The sequence below is a fragment of the Antrostomus carolinensis genome, unplaced genomic scaffold (genome assembly GCF_000700745.2).
Source record: "Antrostomus carolinensis isolate BGI_N321 unplaced genomic scaffold, ASM70074v2 scaffold8362, whole genome shotgun sequence".
Classification (NCBI taxonomy): domain Eukaryota; kingdom Metazoa; phylum Chordata; class Aves; order Caprimulgiformes; family Caprimulgidae; genus Antrostomus; species Antrostomus carolinensis.
In genome coordinates, this window is record NW_010297544.1 from 32,107 (window position 1) to 42,945 (window position 10,839).

The window sequence follows — 10,839 nt, forward strand, 5'->3', positions numbered from 1 at the left end:
TTTCTTAAAAGCTACTGCCAGAATTCCCAATAGATCATAAGTGCTGACAACCACCAGAGCATCAGTTCAGATTTAGGTGGCTGGTTGTTATCAGTGGGATTCACAAACCTGGGGATTGCTTGAAGACAAGAGTGTTGAGCAGAAACTGCGACTGTTGAGACATCTTAATGTTTTTGCCTGAGGTAACTGGAGTATCAGGTGATCAGATGGAGCTGGAGATAAAATGCTGTTGTCATAGTTCTGTAGAACAGATGGTTTTGATAGCTGGAAAAGTAGTGCATCCATCTAAATCCTCGAGTCGCTGTTCATATTTTTTGTTCTTGTGCACAGGGCTTTGTATACATCCCTGTCTATCATGATGCCCTGAGAATCCCTTTATTTTTGATGTCTTCGTCTTAAAAGACCTGCATCACTTCATCATTAGTCAACCTTGGATGGGAATTCATTTGAAATCTCTTTAACATCACTGTGTAGTCAGCCAGTGTGGTCAGTGTCGAACGGTGTAAGGTGTTTCTCCCTCCCTTCTGTGCTGCTTTTGACTCACTGACAGCCCAAAACCACTGGATTAGCATGGCATGGCATGGTGACTTACTGCATCTTCTCACCCTTTTCAGTGGGAGATCATGCTGGTCCATCCACTTCTGCCTTCACAAGTGACTCTTTCCTTTAGGAGAATGCCACTTATTTTATACTTCAACACAGCATATGTATAAGAAGCTTATTTCCTTGGGTTGCCAAACCTAGCTCCACAGAGACTTTCGAGTGTCACTTATGAACATGTTGGTTTTTGTTAACTTTCATCTGGTTCTTTGAAAATAATGTTTTGTTTCTTTGGGATTATTTCATTAATTCAGCTTGCTTTCAACATATTTTTAGCACTGATGTAATTCGAGGTGATCCGTACCCTGTTGTATGTGTAGTGCTAAGAGCTCATTGAACTAAAATTAGACGCTTCACAGACAGTGGAAAGACAGTTTTAGGCACGAACACATTCCACTTAATCTTAGATGTCATTTTCTTTTGAGCTGTACCCAAGTGATATGCAAATAGGATTGGAAAAAAAAAGGGTTTTAAAACCAGGACATTATTTTTGCTGTTGTTTATCTCGTCACTTACCAAGGTCTGCCTGTGTGTGTTCTTTGTTGTAGTTGGCAACATCCAAAGGTCAGATAACTGCAGTCAAATGAATCTCTCTGGCTCTTCCTCATCACTCGCCAGTGAAACCAGCAACAAGAACAGTGGCCAACGCAGCTATGGAATAGGTGGGGCTTATTTACAAAAGAAAATTTGGATGATTATGAAAGCAAGAGACAGTTCTGACATCGGTGCAAAGGGAGGAAGACAGGCTGAGAGTGAAAAGGCAGAAGCTGAGAGTGAGCAGAGGAAGATGAAGGGACCCCCATTTAAAAGACTTAGGGAAAGAAGCTTCTCCAGGGAAAGGACAGCTTTTACTGCAAAAAGGGAAGCAGAGCACATTGAAGACTCAGAAGGGAGTGAAAACCAAAAGGAGAAAGACAGTGATGCTCTGAGTACAACCAGTATCTATAGCAACAGCAATCTGTGGCCATCTTACTGCCTGTGCATGAAGTCTAGAAAGAGAAGGAAGACTCTGTGATGTATTTTTAGAAGACAGATGATGATGTCCACTTCGTATCAGATAGACTGATTTTTCTCTAAGTTATTTCAGTGTTGTTCATTTACATGTTTAAGCTGTTTAATGTGCTTCCCTTCCAGATATTTGTGTCAGTTATTTATAGTTAATCACCCTTACAGTGCAGTGAAGACAATAATGTGAAGTTTAGAAAATCAAGGAACAGGTACAGTGGCAGTTCTGTTACTTAGTGTTTCACAAATGCCAATGAAACAGTAAGTTCTGCAACATTCTCTTAATTAGACACTAGATAGTTCCTTATATGATGTAAATCAAATGCTCACTTCCAACGTTGGTGTTTATTTGCATTGGTCACATCTTCTGCTGAGCTTTTCAGCCCAGCAGAGACTAACATTTAATCTGTTTATGTACACGTGCTGTTATTTAACCACTCAGCTTTCAGATAGTGTGAATCTCTTTATTGAAGAGGAGTCCTTTTGTTCTCCAGATCTTTGAAGTTTTTGAAGAAAAGTGTCTTAAAATTCAGACACATTCTGAGAGCATTTCTTTCTGCAGTACACTTGTGTTAGTTTTAGCCCATTAGACAAGGAATATGAGGTATTAATTATTGTCAAAGGAAACTGAAATTTAATCTTAAAAATTATCTTCTATACTTTTTTCATTCATAAGGTTCAGTTCATTCATTTGTTAATATTGATACTTAATGCTCATATTTGTTCTTAAAATTTTACAACAATAATCAAGCTTAAGTGGTGAAATATCTCAAATGATGAGCTGTATGTTCAGTGGCTTGTATACCAGTGGCTCCAGATGCCACATGATGCAATGAGCTGTCTTTTTTATGGACTTCATGACATCAATCTTCGAGATTAATTTCTGTGTGTATCACTGGCATGGCTTTTACACTGCCTGGTCATTTCATTTTCACCTAATTGATGTCGATTTATGGCAGTCCAGCTCAAAGGCATGCGTAGGTAAAAATGAAGTGAGAAATCAAGTGATTGGCAGGAATTTGGGGAAAAAATGCTTATCTGAGGACTGTGTCAACAGTGTATTAGTATGGTCTCCTGTAAAGAAAGACCATGTTTTGGTTAATTTACAGGTGCTCACTTACCTATACATGAAGCAGTTGGTGATCCATTATTTTCAAATAAAGGTTCTAATTTTATAGTTTTATGCACATAATGTGAGGCATATCATAGGCTGTTTTCTCCTCGTGAAGGCAGGGATGTATTTCCTGACACTAAGTGGAAAGTGAGTTTCTATAGAGAAACTCACTGTGAACTTAAAAAAATATATATATTTAAATTAAAAGAAATTCCAAAACACCACCACAGTCATTAATCCAAGACTGAGGGTCTGGTCAAGCACTGGAACAAGCTCCTCAGGGAAGTGGTCATGGCCCCAAGCCTGTCTGTCTTCAAGAGGTGTTCAGAAAATGATCTTAGATCTGTGGTTCAGCTTCTAGGTTGTCCTGTGTGGAGGGAGACCAGTCACTAACCCTGAAGGACCTGGGTGTGGTTTCCCTCAGACCAGCCCAGACACACTTTGCCAAGTTCAGTTCATTTCAGTTCTTTCCCCGATTCCCTAAGGTCATGAAAATAAATGATTTAGGCAAGTTGTCCATACTAAGGGCTTTTTCTGATGTGGTGTGGGGACAGGTATCCCATCTGGAATCACTTTAGCTATTCCAGTAGAAGTGTCTACAGGATATATATAGACAGAGCCCAAGGAAGTCCCCAGTATAGTAGTCAATTCTACATTCACTCCAGGTACTGGGAAGAGGAGGTGTTGGATATATGGGGCTATATACATTATTTGTGTTTGAAATAAGTTATTTGAGGGGAAGGGTAAGCCAAGCAGGAAAAAAACCCAACAACTTTATGTTTTGCTGTGAAATGTGAGGTCTTCAGCTGTTTCCCTTCTGCAGGCACAACTCTGGTGTCTGCTCCAGCTCCTGCTAAAGTTGTGTTTTGCTGCTTTTGCTTCCTTCTCTATTAATTTTGGAACAGATAATAAAACTGAAATGGAGCATATGGCTAAGCCCTGAGTGCTAATCGCTGGCTTTTACCTTAGTCAGCATCTCCTCATCCACTGCCAAAATCTTGTTTGAGTCTCACACGACAGTAGGGCAGAGGGACAGTGGGAAATGCAGTGCATTTATACTAGAGGACTCGGCGCTTGCAAAGTTGGAGAGACTTGATCTATCCACCCATTAATTCATGCTGCAACTGTTGATCCTGTTTAGGTAGGTTTAACCTTCTGGTCTGGAGAGTAGTGGAGTTGCAGGTAGGTTATTGGTGTCACCAGATTTGAATTAATAAATTACAGTGCTAGAGGCTGATAGATGCTAAAAGCTTTAGTACCCTAAAAGCTTCAGTGGACCAGTTGTGTACAAACACGATTTGATTGGTTTTTCTTTTAAATATCTTTGCTGAAATCTATGTGTCTACATTTCACTGTCATACCTAGTAAATTTCATTTGTTCTCCTGACCAAGACATTCTCTTCTCCTCTCCTTTAGGTTATGCCCTCATACCTTCCACTAAATCTGACAACTTCTCGGACTCCAGTCACAGTGAGATTTCATCCCGGTCCAGCATCGTGAGCAACTGCTCAGTGGACTCGATGTCGGCAGCGCTGCAGGATGAGAGGAGTTTGTCCCAGTCTCTCATTGTGGTGGATTCAGCAGGGGCAGAGAGAAAAGAGCATCCTCAACCGCTGGCTGATTACGGCCAGCCGTGCCCAGGGTAAGGTGTAACTGGTTTTGGTTGGGTTTGTGTCCTGGTGTCAGAAGAGGTAGTGAAGCTTTGGTCAGGACTCTACTCTGGTTATTAAACTCTTGCTAGAAGCTGGAGTACTGGCTGCTCTGTGTGGGAAGAGCTTGTTTTCCCAAGAAGCTTACAGTGGTACTGGAGCACACCACAGCTTGTTCCCATCAGTGGGGTTCAGGTGGACGTCTCTTGCAGGAGACTGACTGCAAATGATACTTAAGAAATTAGTGCAGTGGTGGGAGACAGCAGAACAAGAACAGGGTGTTATCAGTTCTCTCTGAGTCAGAAGTGCCAGTCACTTAACGTACTCTAATGTGATTTTTAAAGGATTTTTATTGTCATTTGTTGCTTAGGCAGACCAGAAGCTTTTTCTGCCACTGTCTTCCTGAGAGTTGCCCAACCTGAGGTCTTGTTACTTTAGCACAATGAGAACTTGTCCTGAGATGGCCCTTTGAACTGGAAGTTTTTGGTTTTGTCTTACTAGATGTTAAGCCTTGATCCATAAGATTTAATATGTGGGAATCTTCTTGGGATAGCATCTTCTGTCCTCAGATGCTGTGGAGTCAAGTCAATAAGAGATGCTCTTTACATTTATAATCTTTACAGCTCATCTCTAAAGCAATATAATTTATTTTTTTTTTAACAATTGAACTCTATAAAGAGATATATGTTGTTTCTGTATAATTGATTTTAATTCAGTGCTGTTCTCTCCCCTCTTAAAAAAAGCTTTTTTCGTGTGTGCTTTGCTCAAGTGATGCAGCTCTTCAGAAATAAGTGATTTATTTCATTGTGCTAAAAACGAGAGTTTAAAGTTGTGCTTCATAAACCAAAATAATTCCTTTTTCTAAAAGGCAGAACACACACTGAGAACTTGTTTAGTCACAACAGTCTGGGTGTACTGAGCGAAATGCCCTGTCTGAGCAGGTTACAGTGGGTTACCTTTGGAGCTGGCTCTGAAAAACCACCTTCAGTGGTGGCTGAAGCACAGTGCAAATTCAAAGCATATGGTTCTTCCTTCATGCCTTAGTTTCAGTGGGGTTTGGAGGGAAGAAAGCAGTTTTTTCTGCTAGAACTTATAAAATAGAAAAGCAAGGGAGGGAGAAAAAAACAAAAGTTGTTTGCACATATCTAAGAAATGTTCCTTGATTTCACAACGTGTCAGTAAACTGCTGAGGGATAGCGTTGAATTTTAATGTTGTGCTGTCCCTGCATTTGTTAACCTAACCAGAAATAGTTAAGAGACTCGAATAGCGTCTGGCAATTGTAACTTCATGGGTTCTAAATTCATGCAAACCTGGCTTTATTTTTTTTTCCCCTCTAAATTATATATTGACAGTGATCAGAGCTTTTAGCAGCTATTTTTTTTAAACAAGAAATTTGGGGCTTGGGTTTCAGAATCTGTCACTCCAGATCGTTTCCACAAATGTTATTTATACCCAATATTTCCAAATGTTCTTGAAATACAACTACCTCCATTCTGTCTGAACAACTTTATTTTGCTGACACTGAAGAGTTGGGTTTTATTCTAAATATTTATTTTGGTTTTAGTTTATTAGTGCAAAGAAAAAGGTGGTAGTAGCCTGAAACTAAAGAGGTAATTGCTCTTCTGCTTTCTGTCAGGCACTGTCTTGCTGTGGTTGATAGAGCAAACCTTCTGTGGACCAGATTTTTATGGAGATGGGGGCAAGCTTGGAAATGCCTCTTGCAGATTTATTATTTCCTTGGGAATAACTACCCATGTGCAGTAGTGAGTTGGGAGTAGAGGTGTCTCTTGTCAGTGCTCCTTGTACCTTGACCTTGCTGGGTACCTGTTTTCAAACCAGAGATTAGTTCTCTTTAAAACCAGATAAATGTCTCTGAGTATGTTATTTTAAAAGCTTATGAGGTTTGTTTGGGTTTTTTTTCCTGCTTTCTGTTGTTTTCCAATGTAGCTGGTCAATCACCAGGCCTGCTCTCATCAGAGGGATGGCTTTCACGTCCTCCATGAGCAGTGAGGAGATCTCTCATGAACATATCACGGTAGAAGCAGCGGATAGCGGTCGGGGAAGCTGGACTTCATGCTCAAGTAGTTCTCATGACAACTTCCAGAATATCCCAAACCAGAAGAGCTGGGATCTCCTCAATTCTTACCGTCACACTCAGCTGGACGGACCTATAGCTGAAGTTGATCCCACAAACTGTTACTCTGAGGAGGCTTATTTGTATTCTGAAGCCTTTTCCAAAACCAACAGGCAGTCGAAAGCCAGCGTGGAGCTCGATCAGTCTCGGCAGAGCTGGGCCTCCTCCAGCTCACTGTCAGACACCTACGAAACAAACTATGGGACAATTAAGCGGAGGGGGCTGGAGAACTCTACAGCAGAGCAGACGGAGGTTTTGGACTCTAAACCAGGCGCTGATACAACTTATAAAACTGTTACTTCGAGTACAGAAAAAGGCCTGATAGGTAAGCCAAGCCAACGGCTTGTGGAAGCTTCTGCATCTGGTTTTCATTTTGGTGTTGTTAAGAAATGACATCAGCAGGTCTGGGGGCTGGATGGCATGTTAAATTCAGCTTTACACGTGGTTTTAATCAGAAGGCTACACAGACAGCGTGTTTGCCAGCCATCTTCTTTTGCATTAGGAAAATTGAAATAATAAAACAGCACACTTCCCAGTCACCGCATGGGTCTGCAGAACTGTCTTCATGAAAACATCAGGCAGTTCCTCTCAGTAGTGTGACCTTTTTTTGGATGATTTTGGGAACAATCATCACTGTAGATGTTCCTCTGGCAAGGAGCAATGAGCATGGCTTCTTGAAATCCATATAATATGACTTTCCATGAACCCAAGAGGGAAGAGCATGAGTGCTGAGTGATACAGAGCTCTCCCACCTCTCTGAAGCTCCTTTCATCCACAGGGCTTGGGTCTCTGGAAGCTCAAGGGCAAAGCAGATTCCCTTCCTGTCTTTGCTGTGTTAAACTGCCGTTTATTTGGTTATACAACTGCAGTTTGGCTACATATGAAAGGAGAAAAACCTACAAAATGTCTTTTCAAAGATGCATAGTTCTACCAAGCAAGATGTTCTTTCCCTGTCCTAGTGAGTTTAGCAGCCAAAATGAAAGGAACTGGTTAAGAACAAGATAAAACACGGAGCGCAGAGCTTTCTATGCTGTAAGTCAAGGGTGCAGCTGAAGTGCAATTTAATTACTGACTAGATTGCTTGAGGCGTTTATGTTATCAAAGGTAATTGCTTGAATAAACATTGCATGTAGGGTGGAGGTCTTGGATTGAGTCTCTCCTCCTTGGCTTTGTAGAAGAAAGGCAGCATGGTGGAGCCTTGCAAGGAACGTGCTCACTCCTGTGCATGTACTCTGCCCTTGTAGCCTTGCAAAGCTGCTCAGGAGCCTCTGAGCATTTTTAGGAGATGGTGTCTTAGCTATTCAGTACCACGCTTCCTTTGCTCACAGCTTTTCCCCTTCTTTTTAATTCTGTTTACATCCTGCACCATATAGCTTGTCTCCTTTGTGCTGTCATAGCAGGCTGGTAAGAAACACTCAGCCACGTCCTTCAGTAGAGCGTGCATATGTCTGCTTCAGCAAAGATCTGACATAGGTGGATATAATTTCTGATTTGGAAATGCAAATCTGTTAACTATTCACCATCATACAATATGCCAAAGATATTTTCACTTTATTTCACCGTTTGCTTCTTCTCTACAAACAGCTTGTTGCCAGAGTCTGTAATGATTCCATCAGTTCAGAATATCGTAAATGAAACAACAATCTTCAGTTCGTTTGCTTAATGAGTACTGGTGTTGAATAGTGCCCCAGCAGAGTTGGCACAAGCTTTTTTTTTTTTGCCTGAAAACCTCTAAAACAAAGCTGGAAAGGCACTGCCCACATACTAATGGCAGAATGTGACCTTGGCAGATGACTTCATCTTTACCCTCTTCAACATTGAATGTTTCTTGCTGGAACCTTTCCTTCACCAGCAGAGAAGGTGTGGAATGGTGATGTGCCATTGCTGTACAGCCAAAGGGAAAAGCTTTTCCATTACTTTTACCTATAGTAAACATAAAAAAATTGATATTGCTGCCTTTAAGTTACGTTTCCCTTAACCAATGTGTGGAATTTCACCCTATTTTCTTTAGAAAGTGGATATTTGATTAATCAGCTGCTTGGGAAGGAGAGTTCCTTGTGAAAGGGTTTTGTAACCTCCTGAGACTGTGAGTGGGTGACAGAAATTACAGACACTTAATGCTGTGGACATTAAAAGCTCATAGAGTGTTTTATTTTGATAGAATGTGTAAAATATTATGAATTGAACTTTACAAAAGGGCACGTTATTCCTCCTTCTGTTATTACAGTAGGCTAGATTTTAGCTCTGGGGAGCCTGAAGCTTTCTCCTTACAAGGAGAATATAGCCACCCTCACTGTCCTCCTGTAAAACCAATCAAGACTGATAGTGGGGGGTTTGCTTGGGAGAACCAGCCCTTGTCCATCCCTTCAGGGAGAAAAAAACCTCCTGAGCTTCTTCTGCTTTCTCATAGGGGTCCAGTTAAATGATAGTTAAAAGAAAATGATTCTTATAAATCAGCATTATAAGCCTCTGCCTGTACCCCCTGTGTATCTGCTAAAACCCAAACTATGGGAATTAGGTTTTCTTTATTTTCCTGTAAGCCCAAGCATGAACTGAGGCCATCAGGTATGAACCAGCTCTTGTTCCCAATACCAACACCCAGAACCTCCCAAGTCCCCAACACAATAAGAAATACACCTTTATTTTCACCCTTCCATGTTCCTGTAAGATAAGAATATATTGCAGTGGCTGAAATAAATGAAACTGTAATGAACATGGCACTGTTTAAAATGTATCCACAAGAAGAATGCAAATTCACTCAACTGACAGATTTAAAAAAAATTACCCTAGCTTTGAAACTCTCCTGTTGCAACATGTACGTGGAAAAAGCCCAATTTAACATGCACATGAGCCCCAGACCTGGGGGCGTGGGGGGAACTTAAAAATTTAAGCTTTTGGTTTGAGAGCCTGTGTGACCTGAACTGCTGATGAACAGGGAAGGAAACTATGGGCATGCTAAGCTATTGTTTACTAGAAAATGCAAAATAATTATTATTTATGTAAAATAGTATTTTAGAAAATGCAAAATAATGAATGCCAGCTCTGTATATAGCTTACCTCATAGGAGCAGTTTCATGTGATACTAGAGGGTTTTTTCTTTCCTGTAGCATAGCTGATATCGGGTGGTTTAATGTCTTGTTACCCATGAATTGATACAGCGATATTTTAGAATGAATTTCTGTTAAGCCACTGATGGGTGATGAAGTGGATGTTGTTGAAGTCAACCAACAGTTCTTGCCATGGGTCTCTAGCACACCGTGCAGAGGAACTTTGGGCTAGTTGCCTTAATTTCTTTTTATTTCCATTTCCCAGCCCATAACAGAGAGGGGGAGCAGGCTGAGGCGGCAGCATCGCCGTGCTGAGCTCTCTGTCCATCGCGCTCCTCAGCGTCCCGCCGTGGAGCGGAGCCGCAGGAGTAGGGAATGTAATGAGGTGTAATTAGAAATTGAGTGTAGAAAGGGTTATAGTCCTGTTGCTGCCTAATTGGCCTCTTGCCTAATGAATTCATGGGTTCTATTGCTACTCTGACTTCTTAAAACAAGTAGAAAACAGAAATGAAAGCGTAAATATCTGCTGCTGTCGTTATAACCGGTGTTTCTGCATTTGCATTTTGTTATCAGTTTCTGTTTTGCCATTGTAACATTTCATGATTTTTTAACGTTTTGTTTCCTTTGTTTTTTTTTTTCCTTCTTTAACATTTCCATTGCTTATTTCTTGTGCCCAGTGTACTGTGTCACCTCACCTAAGAAGGACGATAGGTATAGGGAGCCACCGCCCACCCCTCCGGGATATATGGGGATTTCTTTAGCGGACATAAAGGAAGGATCACCCCATCACCCACACCTAAAACCTCCAGACTATAGTGTGGCAGTGCAGAGGTCAAAGATGCTGCACAGTGACCTCTCTAGACTTTCATCAGCTTCTCTCGGTAGTGAACCGGTGGCCTGTATTTCATCGAAGATGCCTCAGTGGCATAGTCGGCAGCCGTCCAACCCCAAACTAGCAGATATGACTGACGCAGATAGTGAAGAGGATGGTATGTGCAACACCCGACTCGGTAGATGTTGAGTGAACTGCTGTGTGAATCTGGTCTGTGCAGTTGGTTACTTGGCAAGGGTGTTCTGGGCTTTTCTGTGGTCATTCTTGGGGATTAAAACTTGATTAATCTCTGTAAAGGTACAAATATGTTTGTACGGCTGTATACACATGCATAGAGAGATATATCTATATAGATACATATATCTATATAGATATATATCTATGCATGTGTATACACTTTAAAAAAAAAAGAATGCCTTCCCTTTAGAAAAAGCATGTTGACACCAAACAGACATTA

General features: G+C 41.1%; 1 protein-coding gene across 1 annotated transcript in view; it reads left to right on the forward strand.

The window, feature by feature from the left end:
• Positions 1 to 10,539, forward strand: part of RAPGEF6 (Rap guanine nucleotide exchange factor 6) — a gene marked incomplete at both ends in the record, with an annotated part of 37,778 nt that extends 27,239 nt beyond the window's left edge. The window contains 4 exons of the mRNA XM_010162160.2: positions 1,149 to 1,262; positions 4,136 to 4,361; positions 6,317 to 6,828; positions 10,228 to 10,539. Of these exons, the coding sequence (XP_010160462.2) occupies positions 1,149 to 1,262; positions 4,136 to 4,361; positions 6,317 to 6,828; positions 10,228 to 10,539 (1,164 nt within the window). The remainder of the gene's footprint in view (positions 1 to 1,148; positions 1,263 to 4,135; positions 4,362 to 6,316; positions 6,829 to 10,227) is intronic.
• Between the last annotated feature and the right edge of the window lie 300 nt (positions 10,540 to 10,839).